The 27,040-nt window shown below is 43.9% G+C and overlaps 3 protein-coding genes across 4 annotated transcripts in view; 2 read left to right on the top strand and 1 right to left on the bottom strand.

Annotated features, from left to right (window-relative positions):
• Positions 1 to 292: 292 nt before the first annotated feature.
• Positions 293 to 5,501, top strand: LOC143015873 (X-ray repair cross-complementing protein 5-like). The gene is made up of 21 exons (XM_076169995.1): positions 293 to 316; positions 589 to 702; positions 787 to 970; positions 1,113 to 1,161; positions 1,255 to 1,377; positions 1,535 to 1,705; positions 1,831 to 1,945; positions 2,145 to 2,283; positions 2,363 to 2,475; positions 2,561 to 2,623; positions 2,865 to 3,002; positions 3,251 to 3,341; positions 3,447 to 3,577; positions 3,728 to 3,924; positions 4,036 to 4,111; positions 4,225 to 4,294; positions 4,392 to 4,501; positions 4,594 to 4,690; positions 4,777 to 4,844; positions 4,973 to 5,047; positions 5,131 to 5,501. The coding sequence occupies exons 1-21, from the start codon at positions 308 to 310 to the stop codon at positions 5,143 to 5,145; spliced, it is 2,148 nt and encodes a 715-aa protein (XP_076026110.1). The 5' UTR covers positions 293 to 307; the 3' UTR covers positions 5,146 to 5,501.
• Positions 5,502 to 8,633: 3,132 nt separating this feature from the next.
• Positions 8,634 to 16,861, top strand: LOC143015942 (X-ray repair cross-complementing protein 5-like). 2 transcript variants are annotated; one of them, XM_076170114.1, is made up of 21 exons: positions 8,634 to 8,863; positions 9,146 to 9,259; positions 11,171 to 11,360; positions 11,505 to 11,553; positions 11,637 to 11,759; positions 11,917 to 12,087; positions 12,213 to 12,330; positions 12,644 to 12,779; positions 12,859 to 12,971; positions 13,057 to 13,119; positions 13,281 to 13,418; positions 13,667 to 13,757; positions 13,863 to 13,993; positions 14,144 to 14,340; positions 14,452 to 14,527; positions 14,641 to 14,710; positions 14,801 to 14,910; positions 15,003 to 15,099; positions 15,186 to 15,253; positions 15,382 to 15,456; positions 15,540 to 16,861. In XM_076170114.1, exons 1-21 carry the CDS (start codon positions 8,849 to 8,851, stop codon positions 15,552 to 15,554), a joined length of 2,160 nt encoding a protein of 719 aa, XP_076026229.1. In that variant the 5' UTR covers positions 8,634 to 8,848; the 3' UTR covers positions 15,555 to 16,861. The 2 variants fall into 2 exon arrangements, with proteins under 2 accessions (XP_076026229.1, XP_076026230.1); XM_076170115.1 differs by having other exon boundaries at positions 11,177 to 11,360.
• A 1,390-nt stretch (positions 16,862 to 18,251) lies between these two features.
• col8a1a (collagen, type VIII, alpha 1a) overlaps positions 18,252 to 27,040 on the bottom strand; it is a 13,279-nt gene continuing 4,490 nt past the window's right edge. The window contains exons 2-3 of the mRNA XM_076169785.1: positions 23,281 to 23,584; positions 18,252 to 22,672 (exon numbers count right to left, since the gene is read on the bottom strand). Coding sequence (XP_076025900.1) covers positions 20,736 to 22,672; positions 23,281 to 23,575 — 2,232 coding nt within the window. The 5' untranslated portion in view covers positions 23,576 to 23,584 and the 3' untranslated portion in view covers positions 18,252 to 20,735. The remainder of the gene's footprint in view (positions 22,673 to 23,280; positions 23,585 to 27,040) is intronic.

Raw genomic sequence — 27,040 nt, forward strand, 5'->3', positions numbered from 1 at the left:
AGTGAGAGATGCAGCCATGACTTTCACTGTTACACTGCCGACGCCTCTGGGGACATTTGACCTACATTATTTTGTATTGCAGCCCTGAGTGACTCGGCGTCATAAAAACATCATGCCGGGTTGGTGTGTACATGTTGGGTGCTGTAGGAGCAGCTACGGGCCGTCGTAATTTGAGGAATATCCGCCGAGTTTACAAAGAAACCGGAACAATTATCACGTTTGTGGAGTCGGAACCTTTGACGGTTTGTCGCTTCCGCTCCGGACTCATAATAGAGAGACACTCTGATTTTAAAGGAGGGAAACAAAGATGGCGAAAGTAAGTTTGATCAAACATACCAGAGTCACAATGAGCATTAGTATGTGTAGTTGTGTTCGTGGTAGCGTCAGACGTGAATACTTGATTATATATGGATATTGTTTATATATGAAGGCTTTGTTCGGTGAACTGCAGACATGTTGCCACCTGCTCCGCCCCTCATTGATCCGAAGCTACGGCGCTAACGACACAGTTTGTTATTGTTGCTTTAAAACGAAATACTATGAAATGAACGCAATCACTAAGGAAAACTGTGTGTTTGTTCCCTGCAGTCTGCGCTGGTGCTGTGCATGGATGTGGGCTTCTCCATGTCCAACTCTGCTCCGGGTGAAGAGTCCACATTTGATCTGGCCAAGAAAGTCACCCAGAAGTTTGTCCAGCGCCAGGTAAGCCACCTGTTCTCCTCACTCCCTTTAGTGCCTCGCAGAGAAACGAACCACTGCTGGACTTTGTCTTTTCTCTACTCACAGGTGTTTGCTGAGACCAAAGATGAGTTGGCTTTAGTTCTGTTCGGCACAGACGCCACGGACAACCCGCTGAATGAGGACGGCGATTACCAGAACATCACTGTGCATCGCCACCTCACGATCCCCGACTTTGATCTTCTGGAGGAGATCGAGAATCAGATCCATCCAGAGAGTCAGCAAGCCGATTGTATCTTATTACTTTATCAGTTCTGACAGAAAAATAACAAGAACATCTGATAGACTCCCTCCTCCTCCTCCTCCTCCTACTTTGCAGTAGAAACTTTAGTGACTGATAATATTCCTGTCAGCTCCTTAACTGCTCCCCACAGGGCTGGATGCTCTTGTCGTCTGCATGGATGTCCTTGAGAAAGAAACAAAGTAAGAAGTTAATCCTTTTTCTCCAAACGCAAAAGAACTCTCATCAGTTCTTCTTGGTTTGTGCGGCATTCTGTTTGTGTTTTGTGTTTCCAGGGGGAAGAAGTATGAGCGGCGCAACATCTCCGTCCTGACTGACCTCTGCACTCGGGCCAGCCCAGACCACCTGGACATTATTATTGAGAACCTGAAACAAGCCGACATCACCCTGCAGTTCTTGTATGTTTCATTCTGGAGATGTCTTGGTGTTTGTAGACCTATCTCACTTATTGATTGATAGATGCCATTTCCTCCCACTTGGCCACATTATTCCTTCCTTATGTTCTGCTTGTCTGACTGATTCTGACTTCTCTCTCTAAACTTCTGCATTTCCCAGTTTGCCTTTCCCTCTGGAGGGTGACAAGGCAGGTGGAGGAGGTGGAGACGGGAGAGACAGCGATCAGCCTGGGGCGGGCAAAGGTCTGTCCAGAGAGCAGAAGGAGAGTCTGAAGATGGTCAAACACATCTTGCGAAGTCTGGAGGGGGGAGAGGAAGTTTACACCTTCAGGTAGGAGGCCTGCAGATGTTTTTCACTTCTTTCCTCGTGTTCTGTTGTGGTTAATAAATGAAACGTATCTGTATGCAGATAAGGGATGATGTCATATGACCTTGTTATGCATGTGATCCTCGTAGCGATGCGATTGAGCAGCTGTGCATGTTTAAGCGTGTGGAGAGGCGGCCCGCTGCCTGGCCCTGTCAGCTGACCATCGGTGGATCTCTGATCATCCGTATCGTTGGAAAAAAAGCAGTGAGTTTATTGTGAAGGATATTGAATAAAAAAAACCAAAAGAGTTTAACAGCATTTTATCAGTAATGCTGATTCCTCAGACGTGTCTTCTTCATGCTTTAGTTTCCCCTGGGTTCAGTTTCTCCACCATATGAATGGAGATTGGTGACATTTGTAACATTTATGATGTATTTATTTATGTGTCTATTGTGTCTTCCAGGTTGTGGATGAGAAGCTGAGAAAGATGTGGCAACAAGTCGATGCTCAAACAAGCCAGAAAGAAGACCTGAAGAGAGAAACCGTCTACTGCCTGGACGATGATAACGAGACAGAGGTGCAGGTTGAGGACACCATTCAAGGTGACACTGACGCAAACCCAATCCTTTGGCGCTTTGGTCGTGTTGGGACTCTGAGTCATCACCTCTTTCCTCCTCACAGGTTTCCGTTATGGGAGCGACATCGTTCCCTTCTCTAAAGTCGACCAGGAGCAGATGAAGTACAAGCACGATGGAAAGTGCTTTGCCGTTTTAGGTTTTGCCAAACAGGACACGGTATTAAACTAAGTAATCCCACATGGCGTCTAAAAGTAAGAAGAATACAGAATAATGCAAAAAAACACGAATCTTCTGTGTGCAGATAAAGCGGCATCAGTTCATGGGAAACCAGGTTATCAAGATGTTTGCTGCTAAGGACGATGAGGTGAGAATGAAGCCAACCAACACTTCCCAGCTGGTGACTGTGACTCCATCCTGACTGTGACTCCATCCTGTTCCCTTTCCTTGTATGTACTGTGTGTGTGTGTGTGTGTGTGTGTGTGTGTGTGTGTGTGTGTGTGTGTGTGTGTGTGTGTGTGTGTGTGTGTGTGTGTGTGTGTGTGTGTGTGTGTGTGTGTGTGTGTGTGTGTGTGTGTGTGTGTGTGTGTGTGTGTGTGTGTGAGCAGCATGCTGGAGTGGCGCTGTCGGCTCTGATCCGGGCGCTGTCGGAGCTCAACATGGCGGCCATCGTGCGTTACGCTTATGACCGACGCTGCAACCCTCAAGTAGGAGCAGCTTTCCCGTGTATCAAGGAGCACAGTGAGGTAAGGACTTGTATCAATAATGAGGTCGTTCTGCTAATGACAGCAGGAATATAGAGTTTTCTTCTCAGAAAAGGTTGCATATGTGACTCTGATGTTACACCATTACTTCTGATATGACCTCAGGGTGTCTCTCTCCTCCTCAGTCCGTACAAAATGATGCTTCTATACAAAAACTATGCCAGTGTATGAGAAAAATGTTATTAATAAGTTAACACATCGCTATATTTTGCCCCCTTTGATCCTCTTAGTGTCTAATGTACGTCCAGCTGCCCTTCATGGAGGACCTGAGGCACTTTACATTCCCCTCTATTGAAAACAACAAGAAGTTCACTCCCTCAGGTACCACAAACCCACTTCCCCAAAGGCTTTGTTGTTGTGTATTGGAGCCTTCCTCCTCCTCACACTCTGTGGACCTTCATGTGTGTTTGTGTGTGACTTATCTAGAAACTCAGCTGTCTGCGGTCGACTCTCTCATCGACTCCATGATGTTGGTTGAGGAGGATGAGGACGGAGAGCAGAACGACTTGTTCAAGGCTCACCACATTCCTAACCCGGCCTTCCAGAGGCACTTCCAGGTACTGCAGGCCAGTTTGGATTGAGTGGCGCTTATTCTTGTAACATTCTTTGTTTTGGAAGTAAGCAGCTCAGTTAAATCTGAATATTAGACGTTTTCACATGTTTGATTACATAACAAGGCTCACTTCCTTTCCCCACCCGTCCTTCAGTGCTTGCATCATAGGGGAGTGAACCCCGGCACTCCTCTCCCCCCAATTGAGCCGTGGCTGAAAGCCGCTCTTGATCGCCCCCTGGCTGTCAGCGCTCGGTGTCAAGCCCCTCTAGAGGAGATGAAGAAGATGTTTCCTCTCACACAAGTGGAGAAGAAAAAGCAGCTGAAGACCAGCGCTCAGATCTTTGGTGAAGGGTCAGTATTGATATGAATGTATTGGTATGATGTAATGTGTAAGTCCAGCCAGGTCGTGTTGTATCTCTTTTCTTGTGTTGCCACTCTGACTGAGCACTTTGACGTACGCAGGTCTGAAGAGCCGGATGCCAAAAAGGCAAAGGTGGATGAGGAATTGGGCAACATTGGTGAAGGCTCTGTTACCTCGGTGAGAGACGGAGGGTGATGGAGAGAGAGAGACATTTTATATCTGAATACAACATCTCATGGATTTTTCTAACAGGCAAAAGTTCAATAAATGCCCTTCATTACTTTAACCAGGTGGGCAGCGTGGACCCGGCACAAGACTTCTGCACTCTGATCAAACGGAGGAGTCTTCCGTTTGGAGAAGGTGAGGTCCAGACTCCACTGTGTGTGGCTGTAATCTGAACCGTGGCCACTCGTATCCGCTTAATAACAGTGTTTGTGCTCTGATGTGTGTGTTCCAGTCTGTCAGCAGCTGATTGGCAGGATCGAACAGTTTCTTAGCAACAAGAACACACACTACTACATGAAAAGCATCACATGTATCCAGGTGTTGAGAGAGCAGTCCATTAAGGTAAATGAACTCTCACTACGTCCCAAAATGTCCAATTATCAACCCTAACTCCTTAAATGGATCCTGAATGTTCCGTCTCTTTCCCAATCCAGCTGGCGAATGCAGACCTGTACAACAATTACCTCCAGTCCCTCAAAAGGAGCATCCCAACCAGAGGGCTGGAGATCTTCTGGGACCTGCTTGTTCAAGGTATGATGGGTTTCTACACCGGGGCAGCAGGTTTCCTCCCCTCCATGCTCTGAATCACTGTGGGCTTATTTCCTGCTGTTCCACAGACGCCCTGACTCTCCTCAGCAAAGACGAGATTGAAGGAAGCACCGTTTCCAAAGAAGAAGCCAAGCAGGTGAGTTTGTGGAGATTCCTCTTGTGTAAATGATTTTGAGCTGATGTGAAAATAAGTATCTTGGTGTGTGTTTGTAGTTGAATGTGTCCTTTGTGTTGGTTGTGACTGTAAGCCTGTTTTCCTCTCAGTTTATGCTTACAGAGGATAAGAAAGAGGAGGCGGCTGCACCTGCAGTGGAAGATACAGGAGATGTGGATGACTTGGTGAGTGTGGAACAGCCATCTTCATCTGCACATTTGATAGAACAGCTTCCATCTTAATTCTATGTCTCTTTTTTTCTTTGCAGCTGGACATGATGTAAGGTTCAGATAAATAATGAAGACACAACAATCTCAGCCGTCCGACCCTCAGGGACCATCTGGAGTTTCTAGTCCTAAATGTTGTACCTGACTCTGTATCTGTTATCATAATTGAGTGTGACTCATCTCTACTTAAGAATGTTCTAGAAGTGCACTGAATGCAGTCATGTTAAGGGATTTGAATGTGATTTGTTTGAAATGTCTTTTAAATGTCAATAAGGCCAAATCTTGTTGTAAACACATGGTACCTATTAATGCTATGATATAATGAGTGCCTTTAATCTGAAGGTTTATGTGCTTTGGGCGTTTATGATTTTTAACAATATGATTTCAGTAAAACTCCAGGTTAAATGATGAATGCTCCAGTTGTGCTACTTTTTTGTAGATCAACACATTAACTAAAGAACAATGTAGAAGCATCTTTGACTGTTTGCTCCTCCCAGTGCAAAGATGGAGAATGAGAGTGGGTGAGAGTTTTTCACATGATGGCTTTGTAGAGGTTTCATATCGAATCCCTAAATCAGGGGGATTGAACTAAAATGTAAAGAGATCCAGGTAGAGAAAATTTCTTGAATCAAAGGTCCGGAAGATCATAATGTCTAACTTTTAGTGTGAGATATGTATAACCCTCGTAATGTCCTCCCGTCTTACATACACCTAGTGTCCTCTGGGGTCAAATTAACCCCAAATTGTTTGATTGTTCTCTAAACCATATAGTGTAAATTTTCAATTATTTTTCTGTCTCACCTTTAGTCTGACTCCAGTCCAACGCATCACCACAAATGTTTCCATCTATTTTGGAATTTAGGGCCAAAAGGCCTTGTTTACATAAAATATACCCTATTTTGGAGTTTAAAGAAATGAGATACATTTTTTGGGGAAATATTTGATATAATCCTGACTATTTGACATGAACCAGAGTGGAATATGTCAAAGTTTAGTGAGGGTGCTGTTTTTGAATTTTTTGAATGGCAGCAAATACTAACACCTATTGTCCTCTGGGGTCAAATTGACCCCAAAATGGTTTGACTGTTATTTGAAGCATAAAGTATACATTTTCAATTAATTTTGTGTTACACCTTTAGTCTAACTTCAGTCCAACCCATTACCACAAAAAGTTCCCTCAATTTTAGAATTTAGGGCCAATAGCGCTTGTTTACATAAAAGTAGGTAAAGTAAGGCGGGGATTTAGGCTTCTGCCGCACCCAAAAAATGCATGTTCAATGGACCTGGCATCGCATGCTGTCCATACCTTCTGTTGTTGTCCCATTATTAAATAACCATTGCTTGACCACACACATCAAACATCCAAGATAAAAGATGTGTTTGAAAGCAGTCTGGTGTGACTTTTTGCCCCATTACACCACTTTGTGCTTTGGGCCCATTTTGACCCCAGGAGCAAAGAAGTTATAAAATTCAATAAAACACCCAAAATTCAATCAAATGGGTTAGGGCAGGGGTGTCAAACTCAAATACTCAGTGGGCCAACATAAAAAACTGGGACTCAGTCGCGGGCCAGACTCCATATCTCTGGAAAATAGGACTACAATTGTGTATGTTTTCCCTTCTCTCCGGATATATAATGTTGGAGCGGCAGTAGCTCAGTCCATAGGGACTCAGCTTGGGAACCGGAGGGTCACCGGTTCAAGTCCCGTATGGACCAAGTAAGTGGACTGGTAGCTGGTGAGTTGCCAGTTTTGCCTCCAGTGCACTGCCGAGGTGCCAAAGGCAACGAACCCCCAACTGCTCCATGGGCACTGTAGAATGGCTGCCCTGCACCCTCTCTTTAGTGCATGCATTTGTGTGTGTGATATGTAGGGGGTGCAAGACAAATATCAATTGTGTGTGATTGCCGAGAATTGCATGCACAATGACTAGAATAAAGTATCTTAAATCTTAGATTAACTAATTCATATGGAAACATACTTAAGTTTAGCTTAAACATTAAGTCTGAAACAAGCACAGCTTAATATTATAAACACATGAGAAATAGATTTTCAAATAAGAGTGGCATTCGTTTCTTATTTTCATCTAAATAAGTAAAAGAAAATAGTTCATTTTCAATGGAAACCTTTTTTTCACAGAACAACCCAAAAATAATAATTTCCCCCAATTAAAATCCAACAATTCAACTATTCTAAGTCAGGCAAGACAAAAGCGCAGAAAGAAAACTCTGATTTACTCTGACGCACATAGATATGTGCTGCCGAACATAGAGAGCATTTGAGCAGCTTGGGGACGGTGTTGTTGGGGAATTGTATCGGGGATGAAACGAGGAAAGAGAGTCATACTTAGACTTGAGCTTGTCACTACACTGGAGTTCAATCAGCTCCATTTGGAGGTTGGTTGATGCGCCTTCCAGGTCAAATGCAAACTGATTACTAAGCACTCCAAACCTACATTTCTGGGCTTCAGAGTCGGCAAATCGCCGCGTAAACTCGGCGCTGAGTACGTATTTTTTATTTTTTACGAGTTTTTCAGCAAACTGTGCACTTCGCAACACGGAGGTAGAGATCTGCTCTTTCATGGTTTGGCGGCACGGAAAATGGCCCGCGCTTCCTTGCAGCGTCCTACCCTCCCACAGGCACAACTTCGTCTGAAAAGCCGTCACCTCAGCGTACATGTCTGTGGCAACACGGCCCCGCCCCTTAAGCAGCAGGTTCAGCAAATCGAGTTGGCTCGTGATGTCACAGAGAACGCACTCGCAGAGCATTCTGGGATGTGTAGTATTAGTGGTGCATGCGCTATATACCAGCGGGCCAGCTCTAGCAGACATTTGACATTATCTCGCGGGCCAAATATAATTGCAGGCCTAAGTTTGACACCCCTGGGTTAGGGTTAGGGTTTTGAAAACGGCCCCCAGAATGTTAGCTGAATTGGTTTGGACTCTTTATCTCACTTCCTTCAGGGTGCTCCCATAGACTCCAATGCAAATACGACAGCAAAATGTGACTGCTGTTGGTGACCCTAAATGTAAAATAAGAACAAAGACATGTGTACATGTGTTGTCTGCATATTGTGGGTCCCCCTCAGGCTTATAAATAACATCAGCAACAACTTAAATTAAACAGTTTTTATTTAGAAAAAAAACATTAACAAAAGTGAAAACATTAACCCCTAAATTCTTTGGTTACACTGAGTACTTTAGCACCAAGGTTAAAATGGTAAGAAATAAGCATTGTCTGTTAAATTCTCACCCACTTCAATATGGCAGGTAGGTCATCAGCAGTTAAATAATAAATTAATGACATCACTATTGTAATGAAGTGCTGTGACATTCAATAACTATTCACTTAGAGTTCATTATGATACAAATGCATTTGCATCTAACCGCAACAGCAGCATTATTGAAAAAATATTTTCGTAAAAGTTGGTGGGCCGGTTGAGCTGAATCCAGTCATAGAGAGATGCAGCTATGACTTTCACTGTTGCACTGCTGACGCCTGGGGATGTTTCACCTACATTCTTTTGTATTGCAGCCCTGAGTGACTCAGCGTCATTAAAACATAATGCCAGGTTGGTGTGTACATGTTGGGTGCTAAAGGAGCAGCTACGGGCCGTCGTAATTTGAGGAATATCTACCAGAAGTAGAGTTTACAAAGAAACCGGAACAATTATCACACTAGTGGAGTCGTAACCTTTGACAGTTTGTCCCTTCCCCTCCGGACTCATAATAGAGAGACACTCTGATTGAAGAGGAGGGAAATGAAGATGGCGAAAGTAAGTTTGATCTAACATACCAGAGTCACAATGAGCATTAGTATGTGTAGTTGTGTTTGTTGCAGCGTCAGACGTGAATACTTGATATATCTTGATATTGTTTATATATGAAGGCTTTGTTCAGTGAGCCGCAGACAGACATGTAGCGACATGTTGCCACCTGTTCCGCCCCTCATTGATCTGAAGCTACAGCGCTACGACACAGTTTGTTATTGTTGCTTTAAAACGAAATTCGAAAATGAACGCAATCACCAAGGAAAAGTTTGTGTTTGTTCCCTGCAGTCTGCGCTGGTGCTGTGCATGGATGTGGGCTTCTCCATGTCCAACTCTGCTCAGGGTGAAGAGTCCACATTTGATCTGGCCAAGAAAGTCATCCAGAGGTTTGTCCAGTGCCAGGTAAGCCACCTGTTCTCCACACTCCCTTTAGAGCAGGGGTGTCATATAATTGCACTGCGGGCCAAATTATGGCCTGCGAGATAATGTCAAATGTCTGCTAGAGCTGGCCCGCTGGTACATAGCGCATGCACCACTAATACTACACATCCCAGAATGCTCTGCGAGTGCGTTCTCTGTGACATCACGAGCCAACTCGATTTGCTGAACCTGCAGCTTAAGGGGCGGGGCCGTGTTGCCACAGACATGTACGCTGAGGTGACGGCTTTTCAAACGAAGTTGTGCCATTTTCCGTGCCGCCAAACCATGAAAGAGCAGATCTCTACCTCCGTGTTGCGAAGTGCACAGTTTGTTGAAAAACTCGTAAAAAATAAAAAATACGTACTCAGCGCCGAGTTTACGCGGCAATTTGCCGACTCTGAAGCCCAGAAATGTAGGTTTGGAGTGCTTAGTAATCAGTTTGCATTTGACCTGGAAGGCGCATCAACCAACCTCCAAATGGAGCTGATTGAACTCCAGTGTAGTGACAAGCTCAAGTCTAAGTATGACTCTCTTTCCTCGTTTCATCCCCGATACAATTCCCCAACAACACCGTCCCCAAGCTGCTCAAATGCTCTCTATGTTCGGCAGCACATATCTATGTGCGTCAGAGTAAATCAGAGTTTTCTTTCTGCGCTTTTGTCTTGCCTGACTTAGAATAGTTGAATTGTTGGATTTTAATTGGGGGAAATTATTATTTTTGGGTTGTTCTGTGAAAAAAAGGTTTCCATTGAAAATGAACTATTTTCTTTTACTTATTTAGATGAAAATAAGAAACGAATGCCACTCTTATTTGAAAATCTATTTCTCATGTGTTTATAATATTAAGCTGTGCTTGTTCCAGACTTAATGTTTAAGCTAAACTTAAGTATGTTTCCATATGAATTAGTTAATCTAAGATTTAAGATACTTTATTCTAGTCATTTTGCATGCAATTCTCGGCAATCACACACAATTGATATTTGTCTTGCACCCCCTACATATCACACACACAAATACATGCACTAAAGAGAGGGTGCAGGGCAGCCATTCTACAGTGCCCATGGAGCAGTTGGGGGTTCGTTGCTTTTGGCACCTCGGCAGTGCACTGGAGGCAAAACTGGCAACACACCAGCTACCAGTCCACTTACTTGGTCCATACGGGACTTGAACCGGTGACCCTCCGGTTCCCAAGCTGAGTCCCTATGGACTGAGCTACTGCCGCTCCAACATTATATATCCGGAGAGAAGGGAAAACATACACAATTGTAGTCCTATTTTCCAGAGATATGCGACTGAGTCCCAGTTTTTTATGTTGGCCCACTGAGTATTTGAGTTTGACACCCCTGCCCTAACCCATTTGATTGAATTTTGGGTGTTTTATTGAATTTTATAACTTCTTTGCTCCTGGGGTCAAAATGGTCCCAAAGCACAAAGTGGTGTAATGGGGCAAAAAGTCACACCAGACTGCTTTCAAACACATCTTTTATCTTGGATGTTTGATGTGTGTGGTCAAGCAATGGTTATTTAATAATGGGACAACAACAGAAGGTATGGACAGCATGCGATGCGATGCACCTCGGCAGTGCACTGGAGGCAAAACTGGCAACTCACCAGCTACCAGTCCACTTACTTGGTCCATACGGGACTTGAACCGGTGACCCTCCGGTTCCCAAGCTGAGTCCCTATGGACTGAGCTACTGCCGCTCCAACATTATATATCCGGAGAGAAGGGAAAACATACACAATTGTAGTCCTATTTTCCAGAGATATGGAGTCTGGCCCGCGACTGAGTCCCAGTTTTTTATGTTGGCCCACTGAGTATTTGAGTTTGACACCCCTGCTTTAGAGCCTTGCAGAGAAACAAACCCCTGTCCAACTCTGTCCTTTTTCTAGTCAAAGGTGTTTGCTAAGGAAGAAGAGGAGTTGGCTTTAGTTCTGTTCGGCACAGACGCCAAGAAGAACAAGATGAACAAGGACGGAGATTACCAGAACATCACGGTGCATCGCCACCTCACGATCCCCGACTTTGATCTTCTTGAAGAAATCGAGAATCAGATCCATCCAGGGAGTCAGCAAGCGAATTGTATCTTATAACCTTATCAGTTCTGACAGGAAATGACAAGAAAATCTGATCTACTCCTCCCTCCTCCACCTCCTCCTCCTCCTTTGCAGTAGAAACTTTAGTGACTGATAATATTCCTGTCAGCTCCTTAACTGTTCCCCACAGGGCTGGATGCTCTTGTCGTCTGCATGGATGTCCTTGAGAAAGAAACAAAGTAAGAAGTTAATCCTTTTTCTCAAAACTCTCATTAGTTCTTCTTGGTTTGTGCGACATTCTGTTTGTGTTTTGTGTTTCCAGGGGGAAGAAGTATGAGCGGCGCAACATCTCCGTCCTGACTGACCTCTGCACTCGGGCCAGCCCAGACCACCTGGACGTTATTATTGAGAACCTGAAACAAGCCGACATCACCCTGCAGTTCTTGTATGTTTCATTCTGGAGATGTCTTGGTGTTTGTAGACCTATCTCACTTATTGATTAATAGATGCCATTTCCGCCCACTTGTACACATTATTCCTTCCTTATGTTCTGCTTGTCTGACTGATTCTGACTTCTCTCTCTAAACTTCTGCATTTCCCAGTTTGCCTTTCCCTCTGGAGGGTGACAAGGCAGGTGGAGGAGGTGGAGACGGGAGAGACAGCGATCAGCCTGGGGCGGGCAAAGGTCTGTCCAGAGAGCAGAAGGAGAGTCTGAAGATGGTCAAACACATCTTGCGAAGTCTGGAGGGGGGAGAGGAAGTTTACACCTTCAGGTAGGAGGCCTGCAGATGTTTTTCACTTCTTTCCTCGTGTTCTGTTGTGGTTAATAAATGAAACGTGTCTGTATGCAGATAAGGGATGATGTCGTATGACCTTGTTATGAATGTGATCCTCATAGCGATGCGATTGAGCAGCGGTGCATGTTTAAGCATTTGGAGAGGCACGCAGACAGGCCCTGGCCCTGTCAGCTGACCATCGGTGGATCTCTGATCATCCGTATCGTTGGAAAAAAAGCAGTGAGTTTATTGTGAAGGATATTGAATAAAAAAAAACAAAAGAGTTTAACAGCATTTTATCAGTAATTTAGGAATATACCTAATAAACATTTGAACCAATGAACAGTAAGGCTACATGATGTCACACCCTCAAATAAGCATTGTCTCAAAAATACAAGCCCTGCACAGTGACACACTCGCTGCTGATTCCTCAGACGTGTCTTCTTCATGCTTTAGTTTCCCCTGGGTTCAGTTTCTCCACCATATGATTGGAGATGGGTGACATTTGTAACATTTATTATGTATTTATTTATGTGTCTATTGTGTCTTCCAGGTTGTGGATGAGAAGCTGAATATGTGGCAACAAGTCCATGCTCAAACAAGCCAGAAAGAAGACCTGAAGAGAGAAACCGTCTACTGCCTGGACGATGATAACGAGACAGAGGTGCAGATTGAGGACACCATTCAAGGTGACACTGACGCAAACCCAATCCTTTGGCGCTTTGGTCGTGTTGGGACTCTGAGTCATCACCTCTTTCCTCCTCACAGGTTTCCGTTATGGGAGCGACATCGTTCCCTTCTCTAAAGTCGACCAGGAGCAGATGAAGTACAAGCACGATGGAAAGTGCTTTGCCGTTTTAGGTTTTGCCAAACAGGACACGGTATTAAACTAAGTAATCCCACATGGCGTCTAAAAGTAAGAAGAATACAGAATAATGCAAAAAAACACGAATCTTCTGTGTGCAGATAAAGCGGCATCAGTTCATGGGAAACCAGGTTATCAAGATGTTTGCTGCTAAGGACGATGAGGTGAGAATGAAGCCAACCAACACTTCCCAGCTGGTGACTGTGACTCCATCCTGACTGTGACTCCATCCTGTTCCCTTTCCTTGTATGTACTGTGTGTGTGTGTGTGTGTGTGTGTGTGTGTGTGTGTGTGTGTGTGTGTGTGTGTGTGTGTGTGTGAGCAGCATGCTGTAGTGGCGCTGTCGGCTCTGATCCGGGCGCTGTCGGAGCTCAACATGGCGGCCATCGTGCGTTACGCTTATGACCGACGCAGCAACCCTCAAGTAGGAGCAGCTTTCCCGTGTATCAAGGAGCACTGTGAGGTAAGGACTTGTATCAATAATGAGGTCGTTCTGCTAATGACAGCAGGAATATAGAGTCTTCTTCTCAGAAAAGGTTTCATATGTGACTCTGATGTTACACCATTACTTCTGATATGACCTCAGGGTGTCTCTCTCCTCCTCAGTCCGTACAAAATGATGCTTCTATACAAAAACTATGCCAGTGTATGAGAAAAATGTTATTTATAAGTTAACACATCGCTATATTTTGCCCCCTTTGATCCTCTTAGTGTCTAATGTACGTCCAGCTGCCCTTCATGGAGGACCTGAGGCACTTTACATTCCCCTCTATTGAAAACAACAAGAAGTTCACTCCCTCAGGTACCACAAACCCACTTCCCCAAAGGCTTTGTTGTTGTGAATTGGAGCCTTCCTCCTCCTCACACTCTGTGGACCTTCATGTGTGTTTGTGTGTGACTTATCTAGAAACTCAGCTGTCTGCGGTCGACTCTCTCATCGACTCCATGATGTTGGTTGAGGAGGATGAGGACGGAGAGCAGAACGACTTGTTCAAGGCTCACCACATTCCTAACCCGGCCTTCCAGAGGAACCTCCAGGTACTGCAGGCCAGTTTGGATTGAGTGGCACTTATTCTTGTAACATTCTTTGTTTTGGAAGTAAGCAGCTCAGTTAAATCTGAATATTAGACGTTTTCACATGTTTGATTACATAACAAGGCTCACTTCCTTTCCCCACCCGTCCTTCAGTGCTTACATCATAGGGGAGTGAACCCCGGCACTCCTCTCCCCCCAATTGAGCCGTGGCTGAAAGCCGCTCTTGATCGCCCCCTGGCTGTCAGCGCTCGATGTCAAGCCCCTCTAGAGGAGATGAAGAAGATGTTTCCTCTCACACAAGTGGAGAAGAAAAAGCAGCTGAAGACCAGCGCTCAGATCTTTGGTGAAGGGTCAGTATTGATATGAATGTATTGGTATGATGTAATGTGTAAGTCCAGCCAGGTCGTGTTGTATCTCTTTTCTTGTGTTGCCACTCTGACTGAGCACTTTGACGTACGCAGGTCTGAAGAGCCGGATGCCAAAAAGGCAAAGGTGGATGAGGAATTGGGCAACATTGGTGAAGGCTCTGTTACCTCGGTGAGAGACGGAGGGTGATGGAGAGAGAGAGACATTTTATATCTGAATACAACATCTCATGGATTTTTCTAACAGGAAAAAGTTCAATCAATGCCCTTCATTACTTTAACCAGGTGGGCAGCGTGGACCCGGCACAAGACTTCCGCACTCTGATCAAACGGAGGAGTCTTCCGTTTGGAGAAGGTGAGGTCCAGACTCTGTGACTGTAATCTGAACCGTGGCCACTCGTATCCTCTTAATAACAGTGTTTGTGCTCTATTGTGTGTGTTCCAGTCTTTCAGCAGCTGATTGACAGGATCGAACAGTTTCTTAGCAACAAGAACACACACTACTACATGAAAAGCATCACATGTATCCAGGTGTTGAGAGAGCAGTCCATTAAGGTAAATGAACTCTCACTACGTCCCAACATGTCCAATTATCAACCCTAACTCCTTAAATGGATCCTGAATGTTCCGTCTTTTTCCCAATCCAGCTGGCGAATGCAGACCTGTACAACAATTACCTCCAGTCCCTCAAAAGGAGCATCCCAACCAGAGGGCTGGAGGTCTTCTGGGACCTGCTTGTTCAAGGTATGATGGGTTTCTACTCCGGGGCAGCAGGTTTCCTCCCCTCCATGCTCTGAATCACTGTGGGCTTATTTCCTGCTGTTCCACAGACGCCCTGACTCTCCTCAGCAAAGACGAGATTGAAGGAAGCACCGTTTCCAAAGAAGAAGCCAAGCAGGTGAGTTTGTGGAGATTCCTTTTGTGTAAATGATTTTGAGCTGATGTGAAAATAAGTATCTTGGTGTGTGTTTGTAGTTGAATGTGTCCTTTGTGTTGGTTGTGACTGTAAGCCTGTTTTCCTCTCAGTTTATGCTTACAGAGGATAAGAAAGAGGAGGCGGCTGCACCTGCAGTGGAAGATACAGGAGATGTGGATGACTTGGTGAGTGTGGAACAGCCATTTTCATCTGCACATTTGATAGAACAGCTTCCATCTTAATTCTATGTCTCTTTTTTTCTTTGCAGCTGGACATGATGTAAGGTTCAGATAAATAATGAAGACACAACAATCTCAGCCGTCCGACCCTCAGGGACCATCTGGAGTTTCTAGTCCTACATGTTGTACCTGACTCTGTATCTGTTATCATAATGGAGTATGACTCATCTCTACTTGTCTGTAGAACGTTCTAGAAGTGCACTGATTGCAACCATGTTAAGGGATTTGAATGTGATTTGTTTGGAATGTCTTTTAAATGTCAATAAGGCCAAATTTTGTTGTAAACACATGGTACCTATTAATGCTATGATATAATGAGTGCCTTTAATCTGAAGGTTTATGTGCTTTGGGCGATTTTTAACAGTATGATTTCAGTAAAACTCCAGGGTCGATGATGAATGCTCCAGTTGTGATACTTTTTTAAAGATCGACAAATGAACTAAAGAACAATGTAGAAGCATCTTTGACTTTTTGCTCCTTCTAGTGTAAAGATGGTGATTGAGAGTGGGTCAGAGTTTTTGACATGATGCCTTTGTAGAGGTTTCATATCAAAGCCCTAAATCTGGGGTATTCAACTAAAATGTAAAGAGGTCCAGTTAGAGAAAATTTCTTGAGGCAAAGGTCCGGTAGATCATAATGTCTAACAATTTATTGTGAGATATGTTTAAGTAGCCTAGTCTAGTGATAGTATGAACATTGCGATTTAATCAATACCTGACTGTCAAAACAAATGAATTCAGTATGATTCAAGTGCCTGGCCCAGAAAAGATAAAAGTTTCTCCAGAAAGTGTTTAGGAGCATGTTTCAGGCCACTTTGAGTTGATTGGAACAGCTCTTGCCGGAACTTTTTTCCCATCTGATAAAGTGGTGAAAGTGGGTGAGGCTTAAGGCTGGAGTTAGGGTTAGGGTTTTGAAAACGGCTTAAGCTACAGGTCTGAAACTTGGCACAGTGCCGTTATTGGCCCCCAGAATATTAGGTGAGTTAGTTTGGACTCTTTATCTCACTTCTTTCAGGGTGCTCCCATAGACTCCAATGCAAAAACGACAGCAAAATGTGACCAAGTGGCCCAAAAAACACAAAAGTTTCTCCAGAAAGTGTTTAGCAGCATGCTTCAGGCGATTTTGAGTTAATTGGAACAGCTTTTGCCAGAACTTTTTTCCCATCTAATAAAGTGGTGAAAGTCTGGAGTTAGGGTTAGGGTTTTGAAAACGGCTTAAGCTACAGATCTGAAACTTGGCACAGTGCCGTTATTGGCCCCCAGAATGTTAGGTGAGTTGGTTTGGACTCTTTATCTCACTTCCTTTCGGGTGCTCCCATAGACTCCAATGCAAAAATGACGGCAAAATGTGACCAAGTGGCCCAAAAAAGAGAAAAGTTTCTCCAGAAAGTGTTAAGCAGCATGCTTCAGGCAATTTTGAGTTGATGGGAACAGCTTTTGCCTGAACTTTTTTCCCATCTAATAAAGTGGTGAAAGTGGGTGAGGCTTAGGCTGGAGTTAGGGTTAGGGTTTTGAAAACGGCTAAAGCTACAGGTCTGAAACTTGGCACAGCGCCGTTATTGGCCACCAGAATGTTAGGTGAGTTGGTCTGGACTTTTTATCTCACTTCCTTTCGGGTGCTCCGATAGACTCCATTGCAAAAATGACGGCAAAATGTGACCAAGTGGCCCAAAAAACACAAAAGTTTCTCCAGAAAGTGTTGAGGAGCATGTTTCAGGCCATTCTGAGTTGATTGGAACAGCTTTTGCCTGAACTCTTTTCCCATCTAATAAAGTGGTGAAAGTGGGTGAGGCTTAAGGCTGGAGTTAGGGTTAGGGTTTTGAAAAAGGCTTAAGCTACAGGTCTGAAACTTGGCACAGTGCCGTTATTGGCCCCCAGAATGTTAGGTGAGTTGGTTTGGACTCTTTATCTCACTTCCTTTCGGGTGCTCCCATAGACTCCAATGCAAAAATGACGGCAAAATGTGACCAAGTGGCCCAAAAAAGAGAAAAGTTTCTCCAGAAAGTGTTTAGCAGCATGCTTCAGACAATTTTGAGTTAATTGGAACAGCTTTTGCCAGAACTTTTTTCCCATCTAATAAAGTGGTGAAAGTGGGTGAGGCTTAAGGCTGGAGTTAGGGTTAGGGTTTTGAAAACGGCTTAAGCTACAGGTCTGAAACTTGGCACAGTGCCGTTATTGGCCCCCAGAATGTTAGGTGAGTTGGTTTGGACTCTTTATCTCACTTCCTTTCGGGTGCTCCCATAGACTCCAATGCAAAAATTACGGCAAAATGTGACCAAGTGGCCCAAAAAAGACAAAAGTTTCTCAAGAAAGTGTTTAGCAGCATGCTTCAGGCAATTTTGAGTTAATTGGAACAGCTTTTGCCTGAACTTTTTTCCCATCTAATAAAGTGGTGAAAGTGGGTGAAGCTTAGGCTGGAGTTAGGGTTAGGGTTTTGAAAACGGCTTAAGCTACAGGTCTGAAACTTGGCACAGTGCCGTTATTGGCCCCCAGAATGTTAGGTGAGTTGGTTTGGACTCTTTATCTCACTTCCTTTCGGGTGCTCCCATAGACTCCAATGCAAAAATGACGGCAAAATGTGACTAAGTGGCCCAAAAAAGAGAAAAGTTTCTCCAGAAAGTGTTTAGCAGCATGCTTCAGGCAATTTTGAGTTAATTGGAACAGCTTTTGCCAGAACTTTTTTCCCATCTAATAAAGTGGTGAAAGAGGGTGAGGCTTAGGCTGGAGTTAGGGTTAGGGTTTTGAAAACGGCTTAAGCTACAGGTCTGAAACTTGGCACAGTGCCGTTATTGGCCCCCAGAATGTTAGGTGAGTTGGTTTGGACTCTTTATCTCACTTCCTTTCGGGTGCTCCCATAGACTCCAATGCAAAAATGACGGCAAAATGTGACCAAGTGGCCCAAAAAACACAGAAGTTTCTCCAGAAAGTGTTAAGCAGCATGCTTCAGGCCATTCTGAGTTGATTGGAACAGCTTTTGCCTGAACTTTTTTCCCATCTAATAAAGTGGTGAAAGTGGGTGAGGCTTAAGGCTGGAGTTAGGGTTAGGGTTTTGAAAAAGGCTTAAGCTACAGGTCTGAAACTTGGCACAGTGCCGTTATTAGCCCCCAGAATGTTAGGTGAGTTGGTTTGGACTCTTTATCTCACTTCGTTCAGGGTGCTCCCATAGACTCCAATGCAAAAACGACAGCAAAATGTGACTGCCTGTTGGTGACCTAGGCCCTAAATGTAAAATAAGAACAAAGACATCTGTATATTTGTTGTCTGCATATTGTGGGTCCCCCTCAGGCTTATAAATAACACCAGCAACAACTTAAATTAAACAGTTTTTATTTAGAAAAAAACATTAACAAAAGTGAAAACATTAACCCCTAAATTCTTTGGTTACACTGAGTACTTTAGCACCAAGGTTAAAATGGTAAGAAATAAGCATTTGTCTGTCAAATTCTCATCCACTTCAATATGGCAGGTAGGTCATCAGCAGTTAAATAATAAATTAATGACATCACTATTGTAATGAATTGCTGTGACATTCAATAACTATTCACTTAGAGTTCATTATGTGGGATACATCTTAAGGCAAATTAATTTTGTGTTCTCTACCAGCCTGTCAGCAAGACAAACTCATTCAGTCAGTCAGCCATCATGTTATAAACACACCAGCAGCCCTGGGCTACTATGGGTTTACAAAGTGTTCATTTTTAAACAATAATCCAAAATTTCTCCCATTTAATATTATACTGGCATTAAAGTACAACTAAAAATGGATTATGATGTAATTACTGTATAATTCAGCTAACAATTATTTCCAAAATGAATTTTAATTCATTTTAAAATGTAAAATGGTTTTTCATGAAACAATTTAAATGCAAAAATAGATTTGTTTGTCTTGTTTGAACAACAGGCCTCCTGGAACACTGCTCAATGACTGTTGTGTATTGTACTAAGTAAAGCAGTAATAATGAAGTATATATAAGCTGTATAGTTCAGCTGCTGACAGAAATTATGAAAAGAAGTTTGTTTTCTTTTCAACTACTGAGATATTTATCATAGTGTAAACATTGGTTTTCATATTTCAGGGGAAACTTGTATGTTAGTTTAGTCTGAGGTCTTTACAACACTTTTAGACCAATGCACACACACACACACACACACACAGGTGATCTGTCTGTTTGTACCCACTGACCATGACAAAACCTTCTGCAGCGACAGCAGGTGGCTATAGAGTTAAAAAAACAAAAACATCAAGTCACATTCTTATTTTCTGGATCTTATTTGTGGGATCAGAAGTTATCAGCGACACAGTTTCCAGGTATGATATGATTTTTTTTTTGCTCCCCAAATAGATCAGACATCATGTACAGGTTCATATGTAAACCTGCTGGAGTCCTATCAACCACCAACTACAGGCGTCCACAGCAGACATAGTGTCGTCAAAATACTTTTCAAGTTAATTTTGAGCCCTTACAGCAATTTAATAACTAAGAATGACAACACACCCTATGTTACCTTCAATAAAGCACTTATTCAGCAAGCTGAGAAACTACAAGCTGCAGACCCAGACATACAAATCAGTCTGATGGAGTTATGATTTAGAACTTTTTTTTTTCTTAAGATAATGGGGACTTTTTAAAAATTTAAATTTTAAAATTCACTCAACCAACATCAACCAAATAAATTATCTCCCCAAACTAACACACAGCCTGAATGGCTGTTGGCTGGTTGGTACTGCAAACCGTTTCTAGTGGTCTGCAATATTATTCCTCAAAAGCAAATATATCTGAAAAATCAATGTTAAAAGTACACATGCTGGAAGAAAATCACATCTTACCGAAATAAAATATTTTTTTGTGTTCTCTTTGTTTTCTACTGTAGTTCACATTCTTTGCCACATGGAGCAGCTGCCAAAATTTTAATCGCACTATTATGGCTTTCGACAAATCATGAAAGTATGTGAAAGATCCTCTGTGAATGTCTGTCTTTTTATACAATCCTTTATATATTCAAAGCTGTAATAGCAGAACTCTTTGCACAGCTATACACTATAAAAGCTGCTGTATATAGAGACATTTTCCTGGACATGTTCCATCTTCTTCTGTGGATCAGATCAACTGATGGTTGATGTTACTTTAGTAAAAACCTGTCACTCTAAGATATTTTACAATCATGTTTTACAACATACACCCACCCATTCTCACTGCAGCCTCTTTCTCCCTGCAGTTTGTGGTTTTACATTGGATACAACAAGAAGCCAGAGAAGGAGGAGTGCACATACTGTCCAGCATAAAGTCCTGATGCCTGATCTGAGGGCAGCTGGATGTACACCGTGTCCCCAGGCTGTAGAGGTAATACTGCACTCCCTGATGCTTGATCCAGGAAACCCTTTTTGTACTCATCATACGTATACATGACGGGCTCATTGTTCCTCATCAAAGCCACCCACACGTTACCGCCTTTGCAATTAACGTGGTAGGAAAAGTAGTAAATTCCAGCCATGTCGCAGGTGAAGATGCCTGTCTGAGCGTTGTAGTTCTGGCGACCGTTGTACAGCAGCTTGTCAAAGACGACCGGGGTACCGACAGGTGGAAAGGGAGTTGTTGTTATCGCTGTGAATCCTGGCATCTCCAGCCCACTGACACCCATCACTTCTGCTCCATTGCCTCCATATTTGCCCTTCTTACCATAACCACCAGCCTTCACACCGTCCAGTCCAGGGCCCATCTGAGAGAGCACCCCAGCCATGTCAGGGGACAGACCAGCTGCTCCTGGTGGGCCTGGTGGCCCTGGCAGACCAGGCTGACCTGGCTGTCCAGGAAATCCTGATTGTCCTTCTGTACCTGGTGGCCCCATAGGACCAGTAAGACCTGGACTCCCTGGCAGCACAATGCCTGGTGGACCTGGTGGGCCTAAATCTCCTTTTGGACCAAGAAGACCTGGAGACCCATTTGGTCCTATTGCACCATCCATTCCAGGAATACCTTTAGGACCTTGAGGACCCCCTTCACCAGGTAATCCATCTTGTCCTCTTGGTCCAGGAAGTCCCGGAGAACCAGAAGGACCAGGTAGACCTTTGTGCCCACTTTCTCCTTTTGGACCACTGGGTCCTAGTGGCCCTCTTGGCCCTGGCTGTCCAATTTCTCCGGGCATACCGTTCTTACCAGGGAATCCTGTGGGACCAGGTTCACCGTGGGCTCCATCTAGCCCATTAGGCCCTCCCTCCCCACATTCTCCTTTAGGACCAGGGGCACCTAAACCACCTGAAGGTCCTGTAGGTCCTGGGAGACCTGGTCGGCCATTTGCTCCAGGGGGGCCGAGCATACCAGGGAGTCCTCCATGGCCCTTATCTCCCTTAAGACCTGAAGGTCCAGGTGGGCCCCCCATACCTTTATCACCCTTTGGTCCTGGCAGTCCTGGCTTACCAAATCCAGGCAGGCCTGGCTTTCCAGGCAAACCTGGTGGCCCTGGGTGACCTTTCCCACCTGGTATGCCTGGCTGTCCTGGCAGTCCATTTTGACCTGGTTTTCCTTGGCCAGGTAGACCGGGTGGGCCAGACTTTCCTCCTTCCCCAGGTGGCCCAGCTGGGCCCGGCTCTCCATTGAGACCAGGTTTTCCTGGTGGTCCATGTGGGCCTGGCATCCCATTTAGCCCAGGCTTACCTACACCAGGCAACCCTCTTAGACCAGGAGGTCCTTGCATGCCTGGGAGCCCTTTGTGTCCAGGTTGCCCTGGCAGGCCAATCCCTTTGTCTCCTTTGGGTCCTGGTAACCCTGGTAGTCCTGGAAGACCTTTGTGCCCTGGCTCTCCTTTGGGCCCTGGCTGCCCTGGTAGTCCCTGTACTCCCGGTCTACCTATTCCTGGCAGTCCAGGTGGTCCTGGGGGACCCTGTGGCCCTGGCTGTCCAGCTGGCCCCATTTCACCACCTGGGCCCATTTCTCCATATGGTCCAGGCTCACCTTTTCCTCCTGGCTTGCCTGGCAATCCTGGCAAACCTGGTTTGCCCACACCAGGCAATCCTGGTTGACCAATAGGTCCTGGCAGACCAGCTGGTCCTGGTTGTCCATCTCCTGCGGGTCCTGGGGGTCCTTGAGGTCCCTCTGGTCCAGAAGGACCAGCTGGACCTGGTTCCCCTTGGGGGATCCCTTCAGCACCACTAGGGACAGTCAGGCCTGAAAATTTTGAAATGATTAATTTCAGTCGGGGAGACTTTATATGAGAGGCTGCAGCTGAACAGCATGTATGACACAATAAAGCATCTGAGTGTGAGATCATGTTGTCCAGGTGTTTGTATGCAGAAAATAATGATATTAACACATATATTCTTTTATTGATTTTAATGCTTGATTACATTTATTTATTATTTATTAGTGTTTAATTCCCATTGTTTCCGTGTTTCCATTGTCAGCACTGATCCATCCAGTAGAAACCTGCTGCTCCACTCAAATCACTGCTTTCCTTTTCACAAACTATGGCCAATAAAATAAAATAAAAAAGTAAATAAAAAAGTTTTTAATCAAATGTTATCAAACATATAATATTTTTTAAAACTACATTTAAATAAAACTAAATTTAAATTAAACAAACAATTAAATTAGAATTTTAATGATAAAACAGTAAAAGTTATTGTCTGGCTTCTTGAGAAACATAGCATTTGATCTAATTTCCTAAAAAACTTAAAAAACTCGGTGTCATTGTGATATTTGTGCAGCTCCTGTCACATCTGTTCAAACTCTGAATATACTCTGCATGTCCACCATTTAACAGATTATTTTCTCACCTTTGTCTTGTCCGCCATTAAAGCCGCCCCCTTTACGTCCAATGTCTTTGCCCTTGTGCATGGGTATCTGGGGCAGCTCCTTCCTGTAGTGGGGGTACTGCATATAAGGCACCTCTTTGCCAAGGTACTGTTGCTGGGGGAATCCTTCTTTGCCCATGCTCATGTGTTGGTGGTGTTGCATCGGCTGGTAAGGCTGAGGGTGCTGTTTGTGTGGATAATACGCCCCGGCATTAACATAAGTAAGAACTACAAGCTGGAGCAGCGTCAAGAAGACGGAGGCAGGGAGGGGACGCATGGCAGAAGCCTGTAGGGGTGAAGGAGAAGATCAAATCATTAGATCCTGCACATATAGTAAGAACTGAACTGAACTTAAGTGAAATTCGACCACATGTTTGTTCTTGAGTATCTTTTACAGTGTGAGTCAAATTCACTGTATGACCAAGTGCGCCGTTGTCTCCTTCTGCTGGCCATATATAGAACCTACATAATGCACTGTGGGTACAATAGTCGGTGTGAGTTGAACAGTTTGAGCTTTCAAAGTTTCATGTGGGTGATATTAGCAAGACAGGAGGGAATAGAAAGAAAGGAAGAATCAGAAAACCAATCAAATCAAGTTGCAGTGGAATGCTGTATGTTTGCATTTATATTTGGAAATCTACACATTGATCCAATACTACACGAGCTAAACGCAAATCTTTTTCTAATTCCTCACTAACTTCACTTTTCTTACTTTCAATACTCAAACGTATGCAATCAAGCAATATTTGGGCTGAGGAGACTTGTGGCTAATAGTCAAGATCAAAATCATATCAATCAATCATAGGCACAAGCTGGCATGTGAATGTGCCAGCTAGACGGGATCAAATGTATTTAATGCTACTGACCACAAGAGGGAGCCAGAGTAACCAGTTGTCAGGTTGTTGCGGCTGAAGCCCATAGAAGGCTCTATGGATCTAAGAGTTCATTTTTGGAATTTCTCTACATTAACAAAATGGACAGACAGGTGCAACAGCCACTAATATGTAAGTGAGTGAAATGCAAACGATTACAACGATAACATATCATTCATATTACAAGGACAGATCATCATGCAATTAATAAACATCTTTATCTTTATTTATGAGCTTCAGTCTCTTCAGCACATGGCTTGTTTGGCCTTGGTGGAGGTATGGACTCTAACGAGGTGCCCTCTAGATGTGGTGAGTGTAATCAGAGAGCAAACACCTCCTCTGCAATCTATCAGGTTATTGACTAGACAATGATCATGGGTGAGGTCTGTATGGATGAATGGAGAGAGTTTTGATTCTGTGAGAAGTTACAGACCAAAAACCTAAAAGAGGTGATGACTGCGCCACCATCAGGCTGAGTGGTATGGAAATTGAATTTGTTCTTCTTTGGATCATATTAAACCCGTCCACAGAGTCTGGGGAGGTTTTGAAATATCCTGCCTAAAGTGGACAAATGGACAAATGTGAAAACGGAAAACATAATTTCCCTGGCTGATAAGAGATGACGGGAAACAACAAATGGAGCACAAAACACAGAAAATCATCTACAACCGGCATGAAAGAGCGGGTGAGAAGATTTAGTGCCGTGCTTTGACGAATGCGTTCACAGCACAGGTGCCTGTGAGAGGAGCTAGCGGCACACACACTTCGCCACAAACCACAAACAGGAACTTTCCGCACCACTGAAGAAGAATCCAGTCATGTCACTGTCTTTTCCTCCCTTTTGGGCCGACACACAGGAATCTGCTCCAACAAGCAGCACACATTTGAGCAAATAGAGTTGCGGCCCAGCTGTGCAGCAGAAAACCTATTTATGTCTCACAATGCTTATTTACTCGTGAGCGTTCTCCTTTAAATGGTCAGTGACGGAGCCAGAGGGTTTGCTTTGGCTCCCCAGCCTGAGAATGAGGCTCTCAGCTGCCCTCCCAAGGTCTCCTGCTATTATTCAGTCATTCCTTACAGCTGACATTCCCAGCTCGATGGAATTTTATTAAAGCTTTAAATGTTATGAAATCCAAACATACCAAATCAATCAATCTCTTATCAAATCATTCATCTCTTGAAACAACAAATGTGGTTAAGATAGCAAAGGAACGAGAACCACAACTCACTTACTGGAACACACAGATTTAGACATTTAACCTTTTCTACTGTTGTGCTTTTGGATTCTGATACATCATTTCTGAAATATTTTCTTTCTTTGCTTTGTTTCTAATAAAAGGTTGGATAGAATTTAATATTTTTTCCAGTATTTCCCAGATGAAAGCTGATTGGATTTGGTGCCACCTATTAAAATCCAGCCCAACCTACTTGGTCCTGATCTCACCACAGTCTGAGTTTGATTTATATCCGACTGCATTTTATCCTGATTCACATCCCAAACCACATCCCGAGTGTCCACTCCATCACTTGGTTCTTTGGATCTTTGCCGCCCTCTGACCTTTCTCAGTCGCCTGGTGATTTTAACATGACCGTGCCACTGTCTCCCCCCATGAGAGCTGGCCTTTGAAGGAAGCCCATCTAGTTTCCACGGTGACAGAAGCCAGACGTGCCAAAGAGTCTGGAGGAATGCCACTGAGTTTTCCCATCGAGGGCGGAAGCTGTGGTCTGTTCCCAATATCCTTGGCAACGGCCCGAACAGATCGGCGAGACGAAACGCAGACATGGCGCGAACGGCCAAACGTAACAGCTAGTCTCTGATCCATCACTGTGACACGGCAGGGGACCAGATCCATCCTGACCATAACATGAAGTTCAATCTATAGAAAATGGCTCAGTTACAATCTGGGAGTGGAGATCTGTGCGCCAAAGAGAAAGAAAGGTGCAGTGATCCTGAGATATTTGGCAGAATTCATGTCACCTTTGGCAACAAGGAGCATCTCAGAGGGAAACGCATCAAAGCTCTTTAAGAGCCCGAGAGTTCAGAGGGTTTCTGTCACTCTCAGTCTAATGGCACACACACTCACACACACACACTCACACTGCTCTACAGAGGAGCTATTATGGAATCAAACACAGCAGAAAGATCCTGGCTTTGTTGTGGGTTTTGATGGTAGACGCCTCTCTGACATGAATGAGGATAAACTGTTTATATCAATAACATATTAACATGATCCATGACATCTTATTTTGTTTACAAATGAATCAAAAGGAGATACATGTGTGTGTTTATGTGCCTGTGAATGAATTGACTATTTTCCAAATTCTGGCAAAAAACTATAAACTGATTGTTTCATTTGTTGTAGCTGTTCTGTCCTGTGTTGGAGAAACAAACACGATTTTCCTCAAATACAATTTATTAAATATTACAAAAACTCTAAATTTTGGATGTGATTAATTGTTGACCTTCAACAGTTACTTTTATGAGTAGGTCCACAGGAAATGACGTCTGGAGGTGCAAGTCATGAGATTTTCATAAAAGCTTAGGCATTTACTCTCTTTTATCTCTCTGTAATCAATCATTACTCATAGGTAATGTTTGCTATTTTGGCAAAGTTAGTATATATAGTTCATATATAAGCTGATATTGTTTCTTCTCATTCAGAGAGAAAACAACTCTCTTATTCCTGTCTGACTCAAAAATGTGTCCATGATGATGGCATGACCTGAAACATGAGCATGTATGAGGCACTAAATGTCCCTCTTACATACAATGACACGCTTTTACCCTGCGTGTGTGTGTGTGTGTGTGTGTGTGTGTGTGTGTGTGTGTGTGTGTGTGTGTGTGTGTGTGTGTGTAGGTGTGTGTGTGT

This window comes from Genypterus blacodes, unplaced genomic scaffold, assembly GCF_046128005.1.
Source record: "Genypterus blacodes isolate CSIRO-AG114 ecotype Tasmania unplaced genomic scaffold, CSIRO-AGI_Gbla_v1 ptg000214l_1, whole genome shotgun sequence".
In the NCBI taxonomy this organism is placed as follows: Eukaryota; Metazoa; Chordata; class Actinopteri; order Ophidiiformes; family Ophidiidae; genus Genypterus; species Genypterus blacodes.